At 37.1% G+C, this 25976-nt stretch overlaps 1 protein-coding gene across 1 annotated transcript in view; it reads right to left on the bottom strand.

The window, feature by feature from the left end:
• Positions 1–25976, bottom strand: part of LOC134544562 (sodium/potassium-transporting ATPase subunit beta-2-like) — a 65890-nt gene that overhangs the window by 14303 nt on the left and 25611 nt on the right. Inside the window, exons 2-3 of the mRNA XM_063388488.1 lie at positions 10122–10262; positions 8787–8906 (exon numbers count right to left, since the gene is read on the bottom strand). Of these exons, the coding sequence (XP_063244558.1) occupies positions 8787–8906; positions 10122–10262 (261 nt within the window). The remainder of the gene's footprint in view (positions 1–8786; positions 8907–10121; positions 10263–25976) is intronic.

The raw sequence follows: 25976 nt of genomic DNA, 5'->3' as shown, positions 1-25976 counted from the left end.
GCCGCACAGTTGTCAAAAAATATACTCAAGTTCTTTGAGTTGTACTAGGACCTGCTTAAAATAGTCTTGCAAAAAAGAACATACTTCATCTTAACCTTAACCATGGAGAGAGCTGGTTCTAGCCTTAATATCTGTGATGCAAAATACATTGACTATTAATAGGCAAAATAGTTCTTGCATCCAGCAGGATTATATGAGAAATGTTTGAAAAGTTTCTAACCTAGATAAAATGTTTCTTGAAATTAATTTTTATTTTTCAACATAGTCTCCATGTAAGTCTATAAATTTTTCCCAGTGATGCTTCCATCTCTTAAACATGTCCAAATAGTACTTGGCATCTTTTCTGCAAAATAGTTGTTTACGAAGGTGATGGCCTAATTCAATGGAAATCTCTGTTTTCAGAGCGCAACTTTTAGTCTAGAGAACACAAAAAAGTCACTTGGGGTTAGATCTGGTAAGTAAGGTGGATGGTCAAGCAGTTCAAACTGAAATTTGTAGATTTTTGCCACAACAACTGCTGAAGTATGAGATGGTGAATTGAAAAAAATTTTTTTTTCTAGAAATGTGGCTGTTTTTCTGCAATTTTTTCCTAGTTACCTTGTCAAGTAATGATGTGTAATATGCTCCTGTATGATTTTTCCCTTTTGAAGATAATTGATTTAGACAACTACAAAACTATTCCCAAGAAACAGTAGACATCTCTTTCCAGGCCAAAGGAACACAATCTTTGCCTTTTTTGAAGCAGATTCCCCACTCACAGTCAAATGTTTAGACTGAGTTTTTGTTTCCAGAGTGTAGTGATAAATGAAAGTTTCATTTACAGTAGTTAATTGGTGCCAAAACTCTAATTTATTGCACCAAAACTGCACCAACGGAGCATTGAAAATGTTCAGTCGAACACTTTTTGGTCCGGAGAGCAAACATGGTACCCAAAGCGTGGAAATGTTTCTAATTTCTAAATCTTGATTCAGTATGTCACAAATGTGATCTCTGGACATGTTAATAAATCTCTATCATTTTTCTAACCTAAATTTGACGGTTGTCTAGCACCATTTGGTGAACTTAAGCGATGTTATCGTCAGTGGTTGCAGGTTTTGGCCATCCCAAATGTTCATTACTCAAACTGGTACGGCTAATGTACATAGCGTCCAACGTATCTTCAATTTGCATAGGCATGAATCCTTTCAAAAACAAACATTTAATGATGGCTCCATACTCAATTTTTTTTTCAATTTCCCCAAAAACATGAACATTGTTAAAAAAAACAACTGTGCATTCAAGATGTCTGAAATATCAGAGAGAACATTTCAAAGCATGCACAAACCATTCTACAATTTTTGTTGGGATCGGAAACTTTTCAGACAACTCTCGTATTTAATTTTAAGTAAATCAGTTTTTTCTGGCACACCCACATCACTGTCACTTTCACTCATGTTCCTATTAGAATAAAATGTGTACAAAATATATAACTTAACTATAACTGCCATGAAAAAAAAAAATAAAACATAGAATAAAACAATGGAACTGAAAAAAGAGAAGCTGCAACAATTGACTATCATACTCAATGATTGAATACTACACTAAGGCTCAATCAGTATTTTGTTAAATAGGCATCAGTCCAGGACTACTATAGTTTCAAAAAAAAATCATTTTACGTGTACTATTCATTTGCTGAAAAATGCACTTGACTGATGCCATTTTAACACCAACTGATAGCTCTACAACAGTGTTATATCATCGGCTGAAAATGTAAAAATAGTCAAAATGGTGACTGATGCATTTGAGCAAATCATGATTCATGTATGTTAAAATCATAAATTTATATTAATAATAATAAGAAGAAGAAAGAAAGAAAGATGATTTGAAGGGTGCCACACCAAAATGCTGTACCATTTCTTGAAATATACGTTTATAGAACCAAAATGTTGTAAAAAAAACCACTTTGTTTATGCTCTCTTGTAAAGATTTCAAAAGTTCAAGTATCATTTTACAACTTTTACAGGAAAGCTTACACAAACTGGTGTTTAAGTGTTTTAATTAAATAAACTTTCATTTCAAGAAATGGCACTTGCAACATTTTGATGTGGAACCATTCATTTTAGCATTATTAATAATTTGAATAACTTAAGTTTATATTACAAAATGAGTAGCATTCTACAATATTACATGTCAGGTGTGTCGGTAATAAAAGAACTGGTGCTAGATATAGGGCCCTGCGCGATCATCCCACTCTGGAGTGGCCTCTGCATGACAGTCAGGACCACCGTGTGAGACGGAGCATGGTGGTGCAGTGGTAAGATCCTGGACTTACATTCCTGAGGACCCGGGTTCCAATCCCAGCCACTTTTCCATTTTTTCCCCCCACATCACATCTAACAAACCCCGGTATGACACAATAGACCCTGGTCAATTACTGTCCCAAACTATTTAATAACCTCAATTTAAAAATAATAAGGCATTTATTTACTTTTGTTTGATATTCATAAGCACATTTAGCAGAAAAGTTATCTCTTTGTGATTGACATAAATTGTAATGTACAGGTTCTCCCTCCTGTCGGTATATTTTTAAAAGATATTTCCCCCTATTGTTTGGGAGTGCTGAAAGAAGGTTAAAAATAAGCTAATTGGATTTGTTTTGATGTTGTCTAGATCCTTAGTTCCCAAAGTGGTCCAGGTGGACCCTTAGGGGTCCACGGGAGACTTGACGGGGGTCTACGTTGGCGTGACAAAGAGCGGGGGTCCACGAATATTTATCTGCTTTCTATAGTGAAGAACTAAAATGTTGGTTTGACTTCACCTACCAATGTAGGCAGATAATATTTTAAGAAGCTGAGAGACTGTTACTTGTAAAAACTTGCATACTCCATATTCAGTACAACGTGTCTAGACATGCAAAGCGCTGCCGCCGCCATCCGCAACGCTTGTTCAGACGTTCAAAGGGACGAAATACGACTGGTGGTGTGTGTGCTTGCAATCTTGCATGAACTTGTTTGATTCTTTACCAATTTAAATACGAATGCCAAGGATAAACGTTACTAAATTGTTTCCGGAATTTCAAAAAGTAAAGTTAAGTGAATCGATGTTAGTGTTTGCCAGTGTCGGAAAAAGTAAGGATTCACCTACCTATTTGTTATACATACTTTTATGTTATGTTGTAATAAGTATATTTGTAATGTTTGCATGTGGTAGGTACGTATTAAAAATTAAATACTAAACAGAGTCATTATTAGATACTTCCATAAAAGAACAGAAAGCCGAGATAGGTTGAACATTTTGTCCCTACTTTATTAGTAATTTTTTTTTACCCAACGGTGTGATGGTTCACTAGAGGAGAAATATATTATGATTGACTTGTACGATTGTAAATATTTCAGGATCCTAACGCTAAATGACTTAATTAAATATATTTTCACAAACTGTACGCGTCTTTACGTACCCGTAACATGCATCAAAGTAATAAATAAATAATTATAATAGCTCAGCTTTTATATCAAAATATTATTTAAATGTATTTTCTATCAAATTTACAGAAATATATAAAAATATATTTATGAAAAAATGTCACATTACATTAAAATCGGTTCAACTGTATTCATAAAACTCTATTATGGATTAAGATGCATAATACATTTTTATAAAGCGATTTATTGCTTTTAATAATTAGAATCAGTTTGTCGGTACTTTGTTTATTTCATTGCAATAATTAATTAGGTATTCCTATTTTACTAAAATAGCCATATCTTGTTGAGATTGCCTTATGATTACTAAAACAAAGTTTTTTTTATTTACATTTACAGGTAGGTAACCGATACGAAACATGGCTGAATCTAAGAAGAAATGTCGACAGTATAGTGTTGATTATTTAAAATTTGGTTTTCTTCCATCAAAGGCAGACAAGCGATTGACCATATGCCTTTTAAAAAACAAAGTTTTGAGCAATGACTCTATGAAACCATCGAAGCTCGAAGATCATCTAAGAAGGTGTCATCCTGATAAAATAGGTAAAGATTTGAAATATTTTCAAGCATTAAAGGAAAAAATGAATGAAAAGAGATCCACCGTGCACAGTATGTTCGCTTTAACATCTGAAAGTAACGATGATGGCTTACGGGCATCTTACAATCTCTCATTACTTATAGCAAAATCTGGAAAACCGCACACAATTGGGACTACAGTTAATTTTACTTGCTGTTGAAGAGGTTTTAAAAACTGTTCTGCACAAATCTCCATTTGACATACTCAAAAGGATTCCTTATAGTAACAACACTGTACAAAGACGTATTGATGAAATTAACTCTTGATATTGAAAGTTTCTTTTGTGTAATTATCTACAAACAACTCATTTTTCTATTCAACTGGACAAAACAACTTTACCTAGTAATGAAGCATTATTATTGGCATATGTTCAATTTGTTATGGACGAAGAAATTCATGAAGAGCTACTATTCGCAAACACTTTGGAGACAGACACTAAAGGTGAATCAATATTTAATGTCCTGAGTGATTTTTTTTAAAGGAAAAATCGATTCCATTCACAAACTTTATTTCGGTGGCAACAGATGGAGCTCCTGCCATGGTCGGGTGATATCGTGGGTTTATAAGCCATCTTAAAATAATTATACCAGAGGTAACTGCAATTCACTGGGTCATCCACCAACAACAACTAGTAGCAAAAAATTTGAGTGATACCGGTAGATTGCACCGATTGCTTCAATTTGTGATTAATGCAGTTAACAAAATAAGAAGCAATGCATTGAATATGCGGTTATTTGCACAATTGCGATGAAAATGATGAAGACTTTGAACAATTGCTCTTACATACTGACGTACGCTGGCTGTCAAAAGGTACATGTTTAACAAGATTTTACTCACTTCTTGAATCAGTTTTAGAGTTTACAGATAGTAAAGATCCAGATTTAAAAGAAAACCTGATCAATTTGAAAGCAGACATAGCGTATTTCACAGATTTGTTCATAAAATTTATTAATAACATTAACTTACAATTACAAGGGGACAGCCTCAATTTAATAAAAACAAAGGGTGTAATTTTAGCTTTTCTTGGAAAATTGAAATTTATGAAGAAAACTATTAGTCGGCACAAATTTTCCCAGTTTTCAAACTTGTCACAAGTAGAATGCCTTGATGAGGATATCCAGACATACGTTCAACATTTAATTGCCCTGCATGATTACTTCAAAATTAGATTTGAAGATATTCTGATGATGGAAATACCACCATGGATCATAAATCCATTTGATGAAATGGAAATGGAGAATGTGATATTACAACAGGAGCTACTCAAGCTTAGCACTAATGAGAAGCTGAAGGTGAAATTTAAAAAAGTGTATCAAACATTTTGGCTGCAAGCAGAAATACCCGAAAAATATCTTGGACTGTGGAGGATTGCGAGAAAGCTTTTGATAGTGTTTCCCTCATCATATCTTGTTGAAAAAAGTTTTAGTGTCGTTACAAACCTTTTAACAAAAAGAGGAGCGGATTGAATATCACGGAACGGGGAGATTTGCGGATATTTCTAACAAAACTGAAGCCAAATATCGATAATTTGCTGTCAATCCATCAAGTACATCCCGCCCATTAAAATTATGACTATTTTGTGATTGTCATTGTAGAAGTTACGTTACGTTGTTAATGTTTAATTTTAATTATATTATGACTGTTATCAAATTACAATGTAATATGATAACACTAATAATTAATAGTGTAATAATTACATATTTAAATAAATAAAAGATAAAAAAAATATATGTACTATTTTTCTTTTTATTTTTACCACTCCAAATGGGGAGTTTTCTAAATGAAATAAGTGAAAATTGATTGGTTCCTTGTGCTGTGAGTAAATGTCAAAAAAGTAAAGTTGGATGGAATCACTTTTTTGATTGGCCAACTTTACTTTTTTGACATCCACTCACAGCACAATCAATCAATTAATTAATTAACTAACCAATCAATTCTCACTTTTTTTCTCGAAAACTATTAATTCGTGGTTGGAACTCAGCAGCAATGAAAATTTCCATAGTTAGATATAATCTTCACATTTTTGTTGAGTTTTGGGAATATGGTAGAAATGTAGCTGCAGGGGTCCACCGGAACCAGCTAAATTTTGAAAGTGGTCTATGAGAAAAAAAAGTCTGGGAACCTCTGGTCTAGATGCTGCTACGCTTTCCTTCCAATCCTATATTTCTAGTTGTTTTGCTGGCTTCTTGTGACCTATTTACTTTTGGCTCATTCAATTCAAAAATTGTGTTTAGTGCATGCTATAGCATCAACTGAAACAATAAATGTTAAGTACCGAAAAGTCATCCATTATTCACTTATCTCTGCCTCAAATATGAATTATAATCTGTGTGTGCCAAAGGTCAAATGAACTATATAAGTTGGTTAAGCTAGTTCACCTTGGGATATTAAATTGCATTGTCTGCTAGTGCTTTACAGTCATGGTAATGTTTACACCCAAACTCTGGCTTAAATTACAATTGACAAACACTGAATCAGTACCGAAAGTTTGGAGTCCTCTTAGGTCTTTTAAACAGCAACCATGTAGTGTAAAACCTTATCCTTTCCTAGTGCTCTTTGAATTTCATTTTATAAAGAAATACTGTTGGATTCTTGGCCACAATTATGAAGAGAAATTTACCAACTACTTATTTACTAAACTGCAGTTACAAAGCGAGCTGGCTCGGTGACTTCAAACTGTGTGCGCTGGCCTCAATGATATCCTCCCAGATGAGAGACTATCTTGTGGTTCAAACCCCCTTCATTCCTAGAGTTCGGTTTTCCCATAATTTACCTTTGTGCATATGCAGAGTGGGGCTAGTTGTGTCCTTTAGCATTACACATCTCTGGAGACCTTCTTCTTCAAGTAGCTCTGGACATGTAGCATGTAGGTCACTGTAGTTGCTAAGCTTCAAGCTAACTTGTGTTTTCGTTTTGCAGCATAACGTCAAGCAACTTAATGTTTAGCTTCTTAATTAACTTTTTTCTTCTGAATTACTGTTTGGAACTACACTTCAAAATATCCTTACAGGGTAACATTCTACTAGTGGCCTCAGCTTTGTTTTTTGAATCTTCAGATGTTTTTCAGTTATTATGAAGCCACGTGGCATTCGTACAGCATTTTTATGCCCCATGACCTTTGTGGTTTGGTTTGGCTGGCCTTGTAATGTGCACTTAGCCACTCACACGGCCTTGGTGCATTGCATGCATGAAGAAGCAAGTCGCCAGTTTTTTTTAAATTATTTTATTTTTATTTTACATGAACTTTAAATTAGACACGATAAAGTTGGTTTGTTGATGCGTCCCTGCCCAAGTCTGTTTTGCCTGTTGGCATTTTGTTTTAGCTTGTACTTTTAAGTTGTCATATGTGTTACCCATGCACGTGTGCGGCACTAGTTGTTCTTGATCTCTTGTTTGCATAATGCTTTCGCCTTATCTTACGAGTTTAATGTTTTACCACACCTTGTTGGCGATCACGTCCTGTTTCTGCCTTAAAAGACATTTGCGTTCTGTCCAATGTAAGTTTGACCTGGCCTCTTGTTAATCATGTTGAGTAGAGCATCCCTGATTTGACTTTCCCTACATAGTGTTTGCTTGTTACTATCGTGTAGACCTCGGGCAATTATTGTCCCTGGATCTGTTTGATCATATTTATATCATTTATGCAGTTAGGTTTCAGGGAATTATTTTATGTCCATTAGTCATGGAGCCTGGAAAGTAATAAGTACTTCTTGGCAGGGCTTCTTGTAATGGCTGTCAAAGCCCTTAGATTTTCAAGGAAACTGTTTTTTTTTTTTTTTTTTTTTTGCTTCAGCTGATGTAATGTTAAAGTCTTGAGAAAGTGGTGTTCTAATCTTTAACATAACTATAAGCTTTAGTATTTATCTAACTATATCTCTTTGTAATCAAGATCCCAAAGTTTTATATTGCAATTGTAACAACTGCATGTTATGAAGTTTAACAGCTATGTGGAGAAAATAAATCACACATTTTTTTTTTATAACAAGTTTCTTTGAATCATTTGAGGGCTCCTGTGAGCATATATAAACACAAGAGAGTAAACAGTCATGCTTTCTTCCCTAAAGAAGATTCTGTTATTGTTTAGCACTGGTTCACAGTAATCCAGCTCAAAAGGATGCAGAGAAATTTTCCACTCAAAATGGCTTATGATAAGCAAAAGGATTAATTTGACAAGCTACTATGAACACAACACAATGATTTTTTTTTAAACACAATCTTGATTCTCAGAGGATTATTTGACGTGGTTGGTGGGACAAAATACAATAAAGCAGCTAAGTTGACAGTGCAGTTTCTCAAATAGAAATGAAGGGTAATACATCTAATGAGAGTAAAAAATCAGTATAAAATTAAAGCACTACACCTGATAAAGGAAAAAATTTAGAAATTCCCAACTCATCTAAAAAATAACTTGCTAATGAAATAAATACCAACTCCACCAGTAGGCCTAAAATAAAAAGCCCACTTATCTATGTTCAGTTCAAACAAAACAATAAAATTCTCAATAAAAGAGATAAAATAGTAATAACAATAAACACTATTTTGTGCTCTTTTAATAGTCATTACAAATCCTCTTTTTTTCTTTAATAAGAATTGCAATATTAAACAATCATTATATTTATCTTGCCCCTGAACTAATACTTTAATCCTTAGTACAAGGGTGCTAATCAAAATAATTGTCATTAAAACCATGCCTCAACTAGAATATACACTCATGCAGAAGAGTGAATGCTGAATTAAGTTTGTGTACTCACTTTCCAAAAACTCATCCAGTCTATCCTTCCATATTTTGATTTGTGATTCATTTTTCCCATCGTACCAAATGAGAGAACCACCATGCTCAACGTCTTTAGTGATGGGACGAAAGCCAAGACCTGTCAAAAATAATTAAACACAATAATTACTGTACTAAGTGGTACATATGAATAACACACCAAACAAGTCCAGATCAACTCTGATGAAATCTAAAATGAAATCATAATTCATCTATTAGTGTAAAAATAATAGTAATAAATACTAACACAACCATAGTTCAACGATTATTAAACACTTATTTATCTTCTCTTTTTTTATCTTCTCTTTAGATTCTGATCGGCAACTTAATACTTATTGCTGCAACTATTTAATTATAAAAAGGAGAAGGTACAAATTAAAAAAATATTTGAACAAAAATTTCCCACCGAGATAGGGTGGACAACCACTTTGTGAGAAAACCACATTGAATCGAAGCTATGACCTCCTGAATATGAGTAGACATTTTGCTGCCTGACCAAATAAGAGTGATGATAAAGTCTACGGAGGAAAAAAAAATAGCACTATCTAGATGGAAAAAAAAGCTGGAAAATGTTTTTTCCACTACATTACTTAGTTTTTGAATGGATTCATTTCGCTGCGATTTTTCCATCTTCACACCGCCACATACTACATGACCTCGTCCAAAGACTTGCTCCTCGTGAAGCCAGATATAACCCCTTAACTCCGTATTCCACCTAGCATGTTTACGCATATGCATGCATGTGTGTGCACAATCCATTATTTTTAACAGCAGAAATGCCTGTTCACCGATATGTAAATTATACACCACCAGAATCTTTATCAAATTAAAATGTTGCATGTCATTTTAAGTTTAAGAGTTTTTACATTGACTAGGTAATATTAGTCATTCACTTTTCCATGTTTTTTTTTAGATTCAACAGTAAACAACTTAACTGCAGGGATATGTAAAAAAACTCAAAACAATGCAGCTGAGTTTTTTTCTAGAGAATACGCTAGCATGCGTCAAGGCATCACTAATGAGACTTACACTGTGAATTGCCATACTTTACATGTCAATACAGTGGACTAGTAGAGGTAGAAACATTTGCATACAAATTAGCTTTATGTTGGCATCAAACTATTTTTAATCACCTGGTGAGGAGTAAAAGGTAGTAGGGTGTACTAAAATCTGAAGGTTTTGAAATGGGCGTTCCACGGTACACCTTGAAGAACACGTGGAACACACACACAAAAACAGGAAGCTGCACGGGTCACCATGCCTGAAGAGATAGGGCAGTATGCTGTAAAAAGTGATGGTTAACCAGGCACTCTACCTGGGCTGGTGCCGATGAGAGAGTTGTCCAGTGTCCATCGCGGCTGCTCGTCGTTGACAGTTAGCAGAAGAACCTGCATGCATATCGCAAACAGCGCAGCCAAAGCAGAATAAAAACAGACGTAGAAGAACAAAATGCCAGCTGAAACAATAGGAAAATCATATGGAATTAGACAAGAATTAGAAATCTTTAAAATAAATACACTAATGGAATTTAGATACTGCAATGAAACTTTTCTAGGTTTATTATAAAGGAGCTGTGGAAGGACTTCATAAATATTTGGGCTAGACAACAGTAACATTTATTTTTACTTTCTGAACATCCTCCAATACGAGTCTTGGCTCTTTTATTTAAAATAAAATAAAGTTCTCAGTGCTCTTTTTTTTCTTTTAAGGATAACCAATATTGATAAGTAATTATTAAATTTTCACTCCTGCCAAAGTATACACCAAGAAACCTTTTTTGAGGTAAAATTAGTTAAATAATCACCATTGCTTCAGAGCTTATTAAATTTGTTAAATTGACTTCATGCATTTAGTATCATCATCATTAAGTACTAATTTATTTGCTAATAACTGTAAAGATTATATTTTGGCTGAGTGAGCGTGACCGTTTATTCTGACACCACCAGACTAATTCTGGTAAGGAGGCAGTGGTGGCACCAGAATTTGTGGGGCCCTGGGCCATTTACTTTGCAGGGCTCTGATATTTTAGAAAGGGGTTTTAACATACCCCTCAGAAAAAAGGTGGAACATTTAAAAAATAATATTTAATAACGTATTTTAAGTCAATCAGGACTTCAAATTTCAACATTGTTTTCAAGTTTAGAATATAAAAATAAATAAAAACCATAATGAACAGTTTAGCATTACTAAATTCTAATGAAACACATGAAAGTCATATAACAAATAGTAATCTATCAGTTTAATCACAAGCAATTTATATTACTAGTGTTAATGGCAGAAGGGCGGGCCGGGGGAGGGAGGGGGGGGGGGGGCTGATAGTCGCAGGGCCCTGAGCAATCTCGGCCCTGGAGCCGCCCCTGAAGAAAGGGGATGGGGTAGGATAGAAGATTAGATAGGGGGAAGGTCGGGATTGTATAGGGAGAGAGATTCCGTATCTTTTAACTTATCGATTAAGGATTTGCCTTAGTCCAGAAAGTCGTAAGGCGTACTCAAGTACAAGATGTCCATAAAATAATATCCCTGTTATAAATTTTAATAGTAATCAACTGTAAGCATTGTAGAGTGTTGTGTAAGGTCACAAAGAATAACTCTTAACAGTTTTAGATAAGCGCATGCGTGAGTAGGTACTGCTTTGTTTTCTTACTTGCTTATCTGGATATGTTGAAAGATTGGCTCTTTCCCCCATCAGTAGAGGGTGAACCTATTGAACTATTTGGCAACAGGATTAAGCTCCTCCCCATTGGAATCTCTTGTAAGAGAGTGGTTGAACGTCGAAGTCTCTGACCGTTGATTGGTCGTAATGGCCGAGTCGACAGAGCTCTTTTCGCTGGCCTCCACATTCACCTGACATAACATGCAATTCTTTCTTCCTTTGGGGCTTTCCAAAAGACCGTGTCTACGATCTGTCGCTACCTAATGATTCGCTAGAGTTGTGACACAGAATTGAAGAGGCTATTGGTTCAATTACTCCAGACGTGTTCACCAAAGTGTGTGAAGAATTGGACTTAAGGTTGGATGTGTGCCGTATAACTACAGGTACACATATTATACATTCATATACATTGTTCATATATTATAACATTCGTAAGAAAAACTACGTTAGTTTACTTTCAATTTAATGTATGATTTGAAAAGTTAAACTGTTGTAATATACCATTGAAACTGGGGCATTCTATTATGGACATCCTGTATTACCTACATGCTTGTCGGTTCATTAAATACACTATTTATTGCTTTCGCAAGGATATGCACTTTACAAATTAGGTCGTTGGGTGTTCCTACTCTTTCTAGCTTTGAACCGCCCCAATGTACTCAATCCGAGTGTAGTATCTCTCACTATTGGATATGCAACCGACTGTACTCGTTACTATCTGCCTCTTAACTATTAAAGTATGTCTTCTAAAGCGCGTCGCCGTGAAACCATTACCAGTCTATCTTCGGATTCGCTAAAAATATAATTCTGCTCTCTTCCGTCGTTCATCACGTTCTCCCTTACTCACGCACGATGACCTCCCTGTATCGTCCTCTCCACCAAGGGCTCACACACACTGCAAGTCAGCGCAACGCTTTCGACAACAAGAGGAAACTGTTGAACGTCTCGCGCGGCAGCTACCAGAGCCCATACAGAACTCGCACGGCCCAAGACTACATTATAATATATTAAATATTAATTTCCGTTAATAATTTGAGTATTAACTTGTATGTATATGCTAGCTTGTGCCATCTACAAACAGAAATGACCTTAGGTGAGACTGTTAACAAGTTGTTATATTATTGTTACGAACGTGGGAGGAACGGACGCGACGCGCGCCAGGTACCTGAGCGTCCTGGCAGCCCCGCAATGCCACTGACCATTGAGGATTATGGCGGCCCAGCCTCGACGCCCTCCGTCCTCGGCGCTGTCATCTATCCCTTAGCGGCTTGGGAATTCCGCGGGCTTACTGAGGCCTTTGCGTGGAGTGGCGTGAATAAGCGCCGCTGTTCTGGACGCTTCGAGCATCGAGTCGGCCCGGTTAGACGCGACACGTCACTACTCCAGTCAGTCCCAGAAAGACGCCGGCCTCCACGGGAGTTCCAACAGGCGAGTTGAGTGAAGTGCGAGTTGGGCGAGCGGCGGGATCGTGCGAGTGTGACCGAGTGGCGCGAGACTGTGTGTGTGGACAGGCGCGAGGTAAGGGGCGAACCACTGCTGAGCCTAGCTCCAGTGAGGAGTGTCAACTGTGGACTAGAAAGATACTTGGTGATTTGTGCACGGACATTAAGTGTGGTCATTTAATTAGTAACTAGCTGCAGTACTCAGGCTGAACACATGATGATATATTGCCCGCGAGTTAAAAATCAAATTGATATCGTTATATGACAGTGTGGTGGACATTAAAAAATGACACACAATTGTTGTTATGTCTATGATCTACGATTTTCTGTTTACTGTGGCAATCGGTTGAACGGTTTCGAAGTTGATGCGCTGCAGCCCCTTCTAGCGGCGAGATACAAAAAATGGATAGCATAAAAACATTCTCCATGAAAAAACACTTCGATGTGCCAGATTTAATGGCGATTGGTCAAACGGTGACCGATTTTATCAATTTCATACATACAGACTAACATCCTTGTGTGTGTGTGTGTAAATATTAGTAGCAAATAAAACTGAATTAAATTAAATGGGCTATCCTTACGAACAAGTTTATCCCCAATCTTAACATTATTAAAAAATATATACAAGAACATACGAATAAGTTCAATGAAACAATGTTTTTTATTCATTTTTCGGTTAACTATAACTCTTCTGTTAAGAGAAATAAGTAGGTACTATTATTTGCTGTTGTTTAGTTGAGTACGATTTGTTTATCAAGTTCGTTTTTTTGTTCACTCCAAACAACTTAAGCTTTGGGAAAGAAATGTCAAAAATAACACACAACTAATAATTTTCTGAAATTGCCCATGCACCAGCGAACCAGTGGGTTTTCCCTGCCCTCCCGGTCAGAGGTGTTCCAGAACTTCTGAAAGGGTGTATAGTGCCTTAAATCTCAGTTTTTCATCTTAGCCCCCCTAAGGAACTCTAATCGAACACATTACGTCAGTGCCCTACAACACGGTTTCGACCCTGAACCCTCGATATCAAAGGGCCACGGTGGTCGAGTGGTCTTATCATACGCCTTCCACCAAGGGTGTTCGGGTTTGATTCCCGGCGGAGTCAATCCCAGATATTCTGCAACTGGAAAACATCGTTGATGTTTTCATTGGACACTCACATTTCTCCCAGTCATTCATTCTGTCAACGCTCCATTCAAATGTCATCACCCCTGATAGTCTCCAATGATTGCAATGTCTAAGAAGCGTTAAACCTCAATTCGTTCACTGACGCAGTTTTAGACATTTCACATGCCAATTCACGAACCTAAACCTGCTCAAGAGGTCCACCGAACGCCATAATTTCCCTCACTATTGTTTGCGATTGCAAAGCTAAGACAGAGCCCGATTGTCGGACATGAATCGAATTCTTCAACATTTTCAGAGTTGGTCCGAGAATTTATCCGTTTCCCAAACACAGATCAGGATTTCTAACCCCCCCCCCCCCCCCCCTTCCCCCATAAAACCATGGAGTTAGGAATTGCCAGGAGACGGCATGCTCTCTAGTATTTTAAGTCACTTTATACCTCTCCACCGCCATATTGTATGTCCAAAACATTGCGGGAATGGTTCATGACCATGTCTGATAGTAAGTATGGATTAGAATCACCTTTGCTAATTACAGTCAATACATTCAGCCAATGTTTTGGGCGTCCAAACCAACATGGTGCATGTGCAGACAATGAATGGAAATAAAAAAAAAACCTGCTTCACCCGGTTACCGTGTAATCGCAAAGAACGTGGCCACCTGCTGGCTCCAAGTGCAGTGGGCGTGCGAACCGCAGATGAGGATGTTTACGTCGCGTTAGGCGCCCCGCTATTTCCAGAGCTCTGCTGCCGGGACGGGGGCCCGCGGTCAGCTGGGGCCGAACAAGGCCTCCGTGACGCGTCCTCGCGGCCTCGCACCCCGAGTGGTCGCTTCATTTTGTTCCCCTTCCTACCTGGACACGCATACGTTGTTGCGTGGCTACAGAAGAAACCAAGTGATTTGAAAACTGCTCAGCATATCTGAGAGGTGTCTGTTCACGATGATGAGTAGTTCTGTTTCCGTATTGCGTTTTTAAATTAAAACTACATAATGCCCGCCATGCGTGGTAATGCCTCATTCATTTTTTTTTTTTGTAATTTGTTTGAAGTAGTACACATATACAAAGCATCTCTCTATATATATCTATTTCTCTCTATATATATCTATTTCTCTCTAATTCTCTCTATATATATCTATTTCTCTCTCTATCTCTCTATCCTCTATTTACCAATATATATATATATATATCCTATCTCATTTTCTATGTCTCTCTCTCTTATATTTAATTCAATTTAATTCTGTCATGCGTGCACATTCACACACACAAAACACACGGACTGCCGCTAAACTATTCGCAATACGAACATTTGTTGAAACGATTAGCGCGCCACCCATTGTAAAATTGTCGTACCGATTCAGAAACCTTCGCGGGCATGCGCATAACCTCACCAAAGTTTCATCACAATGGGATTAATGGTATAAGAACGCAAATGGAACAAACAAACACATTTTTTAAACGAGTGAAAATGTGTGTTTTCAGTACAATTTTTAGGCACGAAACACCCTGTACAGATTCTTGAAGACACTCAAAGGACTTGCCCTACATCTTTATCTTCATCACCCTCTTGATTCAATTACCTAAAGACACAATTCCTTCATTTAACTTTTTACAGCCTTCAATTCAAGTTCCTTGTCGAGATCGGGAGACGCAGTGGCAGCGCTAGACTTTGCTGGGTCCTGGGAAGGGCCTTACCACGATTGGGGGGGGGGGGGGGGGGGGAGAGTTCGGGAGCCCTCTCTCAGATTATTATAAAGTTAAATTAAAAAAAAAAAACATATGCGCGAGTCTTTCGGTACTTGCCTGTGACGTGTAAACATATAAACTTGGTAACGAGAAAATTAATGTATCATGTGTTCTCAAGTTGCAAATAGACTTATAATAAGAAACTCGGGCACAAAATTTAACGCATAATTATTTAAAATAAAGCCAAGCGTGATAAATATATTGATAAAAAAATATTCGCTTTTCAAGTACCAAAATTTTCGGACGCGAATAACACATGTACTTTCTGCACCAGCCGCTATAATTCGCTGCCTGAATCGTAAACGGCACATATAGCACATCAAACTGACGGAAATTTTAAAATATTAGAAACGGCTCCGATAAAAGGCGAAAAAGACTTTAAAAATCCTAAACACTTCTGATTTTCGATAAGGGATTTTATTGAAAGGTCTCCCGACACTAACCCTAAAGAAAACTATATATATATATATATATATATATATATATATATATATATATATATATATATACTCACACATACACATATATATTTAGAAATGTTTAACTATCGGGTTTTTGCAGTTTGATATTAGTGTTACGAGTTGGGAAAACAGGGCCGGACAGGACAGCCCAAATAATTAAATACAGTTTTATTTATTTACTAATATTTACACTATTAATTAAGCTATAACAATTTGAATGTCCATTCATTAAGTCCACAGTTCACTCTCCCTACTGCTAGTCTCTCTTCCTGCACCCCGGATGCTTTGGTCCCCTATGCACCAATCACCGCGCACGAATCCCGTCGCTCGTCGTTCGCTGTCGCTTCCAAAGGGGTCAATGGCTCTCTTCACTTCACTGCCTCAAGGGGCAATCTCTCCGTTTATATACCACTCAGATCCGTTCTGGAAAGGTCTCGTGGCCCTTCCAAGTATCGCGTCATCTGAATCCTCAATTTAACACTCGAAGCTCCAAGAACAATGGTGTTCTAGTCACGCCACTTCACGCAGATGAGGCTCTGGAATCTTGCCAAGTCCTTGAAGGGGGCGGACAAGCGCCGCTCTAATCGAATCACCATGCAGTGGGGTGACGGGCTTTACCTGTCCGGGAGGTGTGGCCTCCCCTGGACCCCCCGCTGGCCAGCTGACCGGGCCTTCTGGCCTGCCTCGTTGCCTCGCCTTTAGTATCTCCAAACATTATCACGAATAAAAAGTGTTGAACGCTGTAAAATGTTTGAAGTTACACATCAGAAAAATGTATTGAAAATACTTCAAAGAAATCAATTTACGACAGCAAAACGTTTCGCGGAGGTAGTAGAACGTGGTTAAATTTAACATCAACCAGACGCTCAGTGTTAAATCTTAAGATTCTCTATAGATTATTAGCAATAAAGAAGTTGTTTGGCTCCAACTTTGTAATGAACCTGCAGACGGAAGTTTTAGTTAGAATTCTGACTCGTCCTGTATTTAGGTCACGTTAAAAGTTCGTTACAATGTAGATAAATGCAGCACACGAGCCTACTAATTTCTCTGGAACTTAGCGAAGATAAATTTGCTTGCATGCGGGCACTACACTAGTCGGCTTCATACAGAAAACTAAAGTACTAATAGTACAAAGTGTGCACTCATTGCTATTGAATGATCGCGTTTTTTTCTCCATAATCGTGCTGAAAGATCGCAATCTTGACAAACATGAATGCGGTTTTGTCTTACTTTCAATTTACAATAAACATGTGTGTTACTTATAAACTATATGTTTAAATGTTATCCTTTTATGCAGGTATACAATAAATAGCCTAATAGTGTATAAACTATGTATGAAAAAACTAGGGATTTCTTCGTTAGCGTGTGAAGTAGCGGCTTTTCAATTTATTTATAGAACTTTGTAAAATTTTATTTAGCTGATACAACGGTGAAGATTGAAGAAGGGCAAAGAAATGTTCAGTCTCCTGTCTTTGCAGTAAGTATAACACACACAGTACATATAAGATTTCACGAATATTTCAGAAAAATTCATTATCACTAAATGCATCTAGCACTCTCATTACATGTTGTCGTATTTGTTTTGCAAATACGTGAAACTCGTGATAAAATTTAATAAAAATTTATGTTTCTCACATTTAAACATTAAAATTGTATTTTACTTTTATTTTAGACACTGCGTATTTAAACAATTTTAAATCATATAAAACCCTAAGATTGTTATAGGGTTTTAAATGGTTTGTATACTTAATGTCTAAAATAAAAGTATAATTCGATAGTTCGAAAATATTTATATATTTTTCCAAAGGTTCGCTTTTAGCGTTAAACTGATCGGCTCAGTCCGCTAGCGACATTTCGGCGCACTGAAGCCGAGCATCGAGAACACCGTCCTTACACGTAAGTTTGTTTTGGTTGTTCGTAAACAGTGCTCACGTATCATTTTGATGGGAAAGCCTTATTTACGCCATCTTCCGCTGCTACTGAGACTGCCTACACTCTGCAGCAGGCACGAGTGAATCTCCGGCCGCGTGCGTGTGAATGGGCGAGTCGCACAGTTGCGTGTGCTGCACGTGTTGCCGCCAGCTGCGCGCGTCACGTGACGAGCACTTGATAGAGGATGGGGACTGACGTGGCCTTTCCCTTGAGGCGCTGCTTCGGCCGACCAGGGGGCTGTCACTATGAATCCATCTATACCAACATCATAATGTCATTCATTTTCAGAGCTGAATGATACATAATTTTTAGTAATGTGACTTGTGAACGATGCGATTTTACTGTCTCAATATCATTATTTTGACTCGTACAACATTTTAGTGTTGAGGAAACCACTGGACAAATGTTTTAATTTTTTTAATAAAGATGTGAATCAACAAATGTTACCCCGGTAGGTTGGAGTCCTTGTTTTTTTTAAATCGCGCTCGTTAAAAGATCGTTGTTTTTCATATGCCTTCTAAAGCGTATATTAAAAATAATAAATAGGATGCACAACTATTTAATAATGTGTAGCACCCAAATGTAAAGGAATCGGGAGACCTCAGTAAATGTTTATGTTTAAATACCAACATTTACGTCAATTTTGTGTAACCATGTTTGTTTGAATGTATCAGTTGACTCGTGAAGGCACTAGTTAATAGTACATTCCCATTTGCGTATTTACGTTGACTGTTCCTACCACTTCAAATAAAACCAATTTGTGAGTATTGCATTAGATGAACATTAATGTAAATTAATATCACGATTTTACGAGCCAAACAAATAGGTTAATCTAACATTGTTTTAAATCACCAACGGACACCACCTTCCATCTCTAATAAAATATTAAAATCCTTAATTTTTATAACATTGAATTACAAGACACTAAAATACAAATTAGACAATATTTAATCAAAAGTATAAATGCATTACAGAGAACTATATCCTGATACAGTTCGTAACAAAAACTAAATTTTTTTTTATGCTTTGTGGTTGGTAGTGTGAGAATCATTAGTGATCGATTTCAGACAAAAAAATTAAGGAATTATATTTAACCTGGGAGTTAAATTTCTGTTAACTTCTATAATCCTTGGTTGAAACTTTCTGCTACGTCCAACTCTTCTTCTTTAATGGACCAATTTAACTATGCAGTTGAGTATATAAGTAGTACATAGAAATTCCGTATAAATTAACTGCAAAATTAACATTGTATTTTTTAAATACATCCAGGTCCACCGTAAGCGGGCGTGCAAGGCGCGCACGTACAGGGGGCAGAAAACCGAGCTATCGATCACGTAATATTCTAAATCAATGTCATAATACCCACCCCACCTGTAGCATAAGAAATTTCATTGCATGGAGAAAAAAATCCGACCGGCACGCAATTTTCTTCAATATTATAGCGCCATTTATCGGCATCCATCAGAACTAAGATGCAATGCGAAACGTCTGTCGGCAGACTGAACCACCCGGCGGCGTTCGAAGTTGAGATATAAGTTTCCTTAGTCGTGCTCTATGCAGGGCCGGTGCAAGGTAAATTGGCGCCCTAGGCGAAAAACCTTAATCCCCCCCCCCCCCCCCCAACCGGACACATCAAAATTTTTTTTCCTTTTCTCAAAATACATCACGTAAGCCTAAGATTTTGTCAACAATCAAATGTAAGCAGGCTTGTGTTTTTTTTTTTATTTATTACATATCATAAACAGGTCACCGTGGACTTTAAATAATTACTTATATCAATATAAACATTCCAAACTGTTATAAAAATCAATTTTCATCTAGTTTCAATAATCGTTAAACATATTATATCAGCTGTTATGTGTCGTGCTGCGCCGCCCCCAGCTACTTGGCGCCCTAGGCGGTTGCCTAGTTCGCCTATATGGACGCGCCGGCCCTGGCTCTATGACAGGACCGGCGAAATTAGGGAATGCCCACCGAGCTTCCTTCTCAGTTTGTACTGGTACGCATTCGAACAGTACAATCGCACATATAATTGCAGTTATTTTGTTAATAGTTCTTCTGACGTGGGTCTAGGTATAATTAATATTTTAACTGGTTAATGTGATTGATTATAATTCAACATATCATCAGTGCAAAATATAAGTGCAAAAAATCGTAATTATGTTAAGTATACTTTTATTTATCGGCTTATCACAATAATTACTCTTCCTAGTAATCATCTGTTTGTAGCATTTACACATTTAAATCTTTACGATATTTAAAATAAAAAGTGCGTGCCTGACCACGTACAGGGTAGAGTTCCGTAGTCAGTACAGGCTATAGAAAATTTCTTACAAGACATCAGAGCCAAAACTCAATGTATTTTAAAAATACAAAGTTAATTATGAAGTTCATTTATTCGGAATTTCTATGAACTTCTTATAGACTCAACTGCATAGTTAAATTGGTCCATTATTACTCGTAAACTAGAAAAGTCTACCTATCGCTGATAATTTTCCTTTTAAATTCGTTATACATATTTTCACATTATTCTATTAAAAATAAAATACTTATCCTTTACGAAAAATTTGAGGAACCGCATAAAAGGAAGAAACTTTCAGGAGCCCAATATCGACAGCAAAAACGAGAAAAAGAGGTACAGTAGGAAAAACAGGCAAGTTCTTTACTGAAATTTTTAAGTAAGCCAGAAAATAAGGAAAAGGAATGTAAATAAAAGTTGACGTAGCTTCAACAAACACGGCCTTAAATCCAGATGCTATGGAGGTATCTGAAGACAACAAATTATGTTGTAATCCTTCTTTAGAAGAAGACTCCAGTAAAACGAGAGAAGGTACAAGACAAGAACCTGTAAGCAATTTATCGTCGTCGGTGATATGTAGCAGTATAGAGTGTGGTAATGATCCTGGTTTGTGGCCTGCCAGTATAGCTAATGATCTTGTTAATATTTTGGTTAGTTGTGGTCCCATACAGGTGTTTACTACAATTTTTCCACTAATGACGATGGATAAAAATTTGTAGTAACTATTATTCCAGAAATCTCCGAAAATATTAACAGAGAATGGCTTGTTTACTCTTCAAAATATTCAGCCTATTTATTGTTTTTGTTTTAAAATATTTAGTAAAACTGTAAGTAGTTGGTCGTTTTTGAACGGTTTTTCAGATTGGCAGCATTTATCATTAACATTTAAAAAATAAAACAAGGTTTCACCACAGTGAAAATGTGAAATTATGGGTACAATAGAATAATATGTTGAAAAGTAAAACTACTAAAAACAAATATAACTGTAACAATTGGAATAAAAAAACAATGGTGTGATTTACTAGAAAGTATCATAGCAGTTATCAAGTTTTTATGATCTATAATGTTCCTAGCACCACTAGTAAAGGTTAGAAGTTTGACCTTACATACATTGACAAACTTTAGAAACTGACACCCGATGATGACAATCCATCAGATAAATCAAGATTGCGGTCTCCACTAAACAAGATGGCTGCCTCCAGCATTCTATAATAGTATATATATCTTTTAATTTTTCTCTATTTTTTCGATAGTAAATATATATTTTTAAGATGTGGAGTAACGAAAGTTGCAACGCACAGGAGTGGGGTGCTCGATGATGCTGACATCACGGTTTTAATTAAGGAATATTTAATTATTTTTCCAATTTTTTAATGTAATAATTGAGGATTTTCAAGATGGCGGACATGACATCATAATTCAAAATGACGGAATGTTTTAGAAAACTAAATGGCGGAATCCAAGATGGCCACGGGAAGTGACGTAATCCAAAATAGTCGCCGGGTTCAAGGTCATCCAATATGGCCACTGTGACATCATAACCCAATATGGCGGATTCAAGATAGCCGCCGCGAATCCCTGAATCCCCGAACTACCACCAGTGCCCCAGAACATACAAAATACACCTACTTAGGTATACGGAGGAGAGAGAGGAAGATATATATGTACGGATAAAATAGAGAGAATGAAGATATACATAGATATAAATATATAGATATATAATAAATAATTAGAGAGCGAGAGAGAGATGCTTTGTGTGTGTGTACCTACTTAAATTTACAAACAAAAAAAATGGGGTGCGCTTGTGTCATGGACACGGCCGTGTGTTGTACGTGAATACGTGTACGTAACAGGTAATATTTTCTATACAAAATATAAAATACGCTATTTTATGTATGTTATATTCATGTTTGAACACTTAGAAATAATCATCCACTTGAATAATTTCAAACGCCCCAGCTGCAGATGTACTGGCACCGTCATTGATCCGCTCGGCCGCATTTATTCTTTTACGTTCCCAGCACTACTTCACTCGGTCCTTTTGTGTTTTATTGGTTTCATTCGATTGCTTTTGGGAAGCCCTTTCCAACCGTATAATATATCTGTATTTGGATTTGTCTTTTTGACGCGCAGTCAGACATTATATATTATTGATTATATTTTTTTTATTTTATCATATGTATTCACTATAACGATTTTACACTTATGTTTTATATATATGCAATCGATAGATTTTAACGAGAGCTGACGATTGAAACAGAAACGAACGTCGTAGCTTCTCAGAGTCAAAAGTTATTCTAAATGGAAATCTCTAAACGCAGCAAAATGACCTCAAAATGGCGGCGCTTCCCCCTCCACCGCGCGCGATGCGTCACAGTCCTCACTTAGAGTAACGAATTCTTTGTCTTTTAGCTATCCAGTGATGTAATTAAATTTTGGATGGAGATGATAGATATGTAGCTGCAACACCAAACTGTATCTCCAATTATGTTATTCGTTTTTTGAATTGCCTCCCACTATGGAAGCAATTTTAAAGACGTATTCACGCCAAAAAAAAAAATTATTGAGACAATACAAGTATTATAATAATACCATAACAATATGGCTTATTTTAAAACAATATCTTACTTCAATTGTCAGCGAGACTTCGACGACCAATCAAAACACAGCAATTACAAGCGAATATCTATGAGAATGTAACTGTTCTCAACTTTACTCGCTGTACCAAAGCCAGCGGCACGTTAGCGAGTCAATCATGATTAAGTACGTTGAGGGAGTTTGTGTGCAACAATCGTATTCGCAGACGAGTAGCTAGCAAACTCACTCAATGTAATTACGCTAAAATAACGCAGATCATTTTTTTCAGACGTCAAGAATAAAGGAACTGTCCGAACTGTTGTTGGTTCAATGGTGTTTTCGGAAAACAAAATGCTACTTAAAAGATCAGTTCGACTACTCGAGCCTTTACCCAGATAAACACTACTCACAACACACAGGTTTTCATACAGGTGGATATTATATTTACATGATGAATTTATATTCTTATTAAAAATAATGCGTACATAAACATTTGTCGCGAAATGCGATAAAATATCTGCACTGAAAAAAAAAACAACAAAAAAACAAAAAAACATATTCAAGGAGGGAGAACAATGATGCCCGTTTTGCTCACGACTTTTGGGGCAAACATATACTTTGCTAACATCAAATCTGATGACAGCAACAACCTACCGCTGCTTAATTTAGAGCAGGTTTAATCCTAATATACAATGTTTAATTTTTGAGCAACCCAAGATTTTAATTATGAAACTGAAAAGGTTTTCGTTACACTTGAGAAACGGCTACTAAAAACAAAAAAAAACCTAGCTGTCGGTGAGAGAGTATGGTAATTCCTGTGCCACAGCAGTACACAATAGTCTCGTGTGTTATCTGAAGCGCTATCTGCCGCCGCATACGTCACTGCTACCACTGGTGTTTACCCACAGAGAAGCATGTCCTATAATTTTTTGCCATGCATTTCCACACGACACTGACGAAAGAGTTCACGCACGTATTTCGAAACTAACCGAATCGGAATGTGTCTCCACACTGGAAACGAAACCTAACTAGAGGGCCCGCCTACCCGGGTACACAGCTTCAGAAAAAAACCACGCCATTAAAAAAAACTGTTCGAGATATCCGAGTGGGGTCTGTTAACGAAAATCATATTTCAGTTTACGCTGAGGTCGGATTTAATTTTTACACTGCACTTTTAAAAGAGTGAAAATGGCTAAAACGTGTGTTTCGGAATACGTTTTAGGAAAGACACGCCAGGTACAGATTCTTGAAAGCACTCAATGGACTTGCATTACAACACTATCTTCATTTCTCCGCCATGTACTGCTATGGTTATCGCTCAGATCTCATAGTTGTCCCATGCACGAAGAGAAGACTGCGCGCCAGTTCACAGACTTGCGCTTAGAGGCGATACCGTGCTAGAAGCACCAGCGAGCGGTCGCACTTATTATTCTGCGTCTCTCGGTCGCTCGGTAGGTGTTTCATCACAAACTTTGTCACCAGAAATTTACCAAGTGTTATTTGTGAGCTGTAAACGGGCACACAAGTAATGAACAAATGCGCGCCTTTTTACAGCAATATATAACACTCAGCAAATCTTGTGATAAAGCATAAATTGTAAGGGCGCTATCGGGATAAAATTACAGGGATAGCCCTTTCAATTATTAGTATTTAGTATTGTTATTAAATGCAATGAAACAACCAACATGGTGTGTCATACCGAACCTTAAAGGGTATTAAGAGATATCCAAGAGCAGTCTCATGCGGGCAACTCTGGCGGTGTGAAAACGGACATGTCCAATGATGCCTCGTTGTGTGGCTATTTTTTAAAATATAATTAGCAGCATCCTGTCTGTTTCTCGTGTCGACACCCGACCGCGCGGACATGTCTGGATCGCCGAATGGTGCGCAGAACTTCGGACGTTCACACGCCATCTAGACATCTCACATTTCAAACAATTCTAAAATACTTCTAAATACGGATATAATTATTTGTTAAGGTCTCCGTCTATTCGGGCACACATACGATGTGCAGAGCTAAAAAATAAAACCACGAGATTTGAAAAAAAAATGCTCCAGATATCAGTTAACAACTACGCGACTATTATAGTCAAAGTGTAAAAAAAAAAGACGAAAAAAATCATTTATAAATGCGCCGAGAGCGAATGAGTAGATCTGTTTCCATACTTCAGTTTCAAACTGTTCAATTTTTAGGCATTAACACCCGGTACAGATTCTTGAAAACACCCAATGGACTTGCATTACAACACTATCGTCATTTCGTGCTACAAGCACCACAGAGCCATGGGCGTCGCAACCGGGGGTAGACGGGGGGGGGGAGGGGGGGGGGTACATGTCCCCACCCAATAATAAAAGTCTTCAATTTCGTCCCCTCCAATAATATATTTAGTTTCGTAGTTATATTAAAAATATGATTTCTGTGATATAACCCATATGTTGCGCATTTAGTCCAATCGTGGTAATGTAAGCACTTTTTAATTCGATCTTCGTGTAAAATCAAAATCAAGTCCGATACCGAATACAGATATGTTAACTGTGTTTTTACAAATTTGTTCTCTGAAAATATTTTTTTTGAAAAAATAAATCATATATTGCAAACAACTATAATTAGAATATTTAGGAAAGAAAAATGCCTAAAAACCACCTTTTTGCACCTTCAAACTCCAAATTTTCCCGGGGGGGGGGGGGGGCCGGACCCCCCGCTTTTTTTTTTCAGGGGATGGATATTCCTCAACAACTAAATCAATTGAAGTCCCCCCCCCCTCCAAAAAAAAAATCCTTGCGACGCCCATGACCGAGCGACGCACTTATGATCCCGCCGCGCTAACACAGATACCTACACCCCTGCCTTAAGAGGTTACAAGCTTCATGGTTTCGGTTTTTAACATGAGCTACTTGGACAGGGCTAAGCACAAGGTCGTGGACTGGCAGTCTTCTCG

This window comes from Bacillus rossius, chromosome 1 (genome assembly GCF_032445375.1).
Source record: "Bacillus rossius redtenbacheri isolate Brsri chromosome 1, Brsri_v3, whole genome shotgun sequence".
Taxonomy (NCBI): domain Eukaryota; kingdom Metazoa; phylum Arthropoda; class Insecta; order Phasmatodea; family Bacillidae; genus Bacillus; species Bacillus rossius.
Note: the sequence above shows the minus strand (reverse complement) of the source record. Positions and strands in the feature narration are given on the sequence as shown.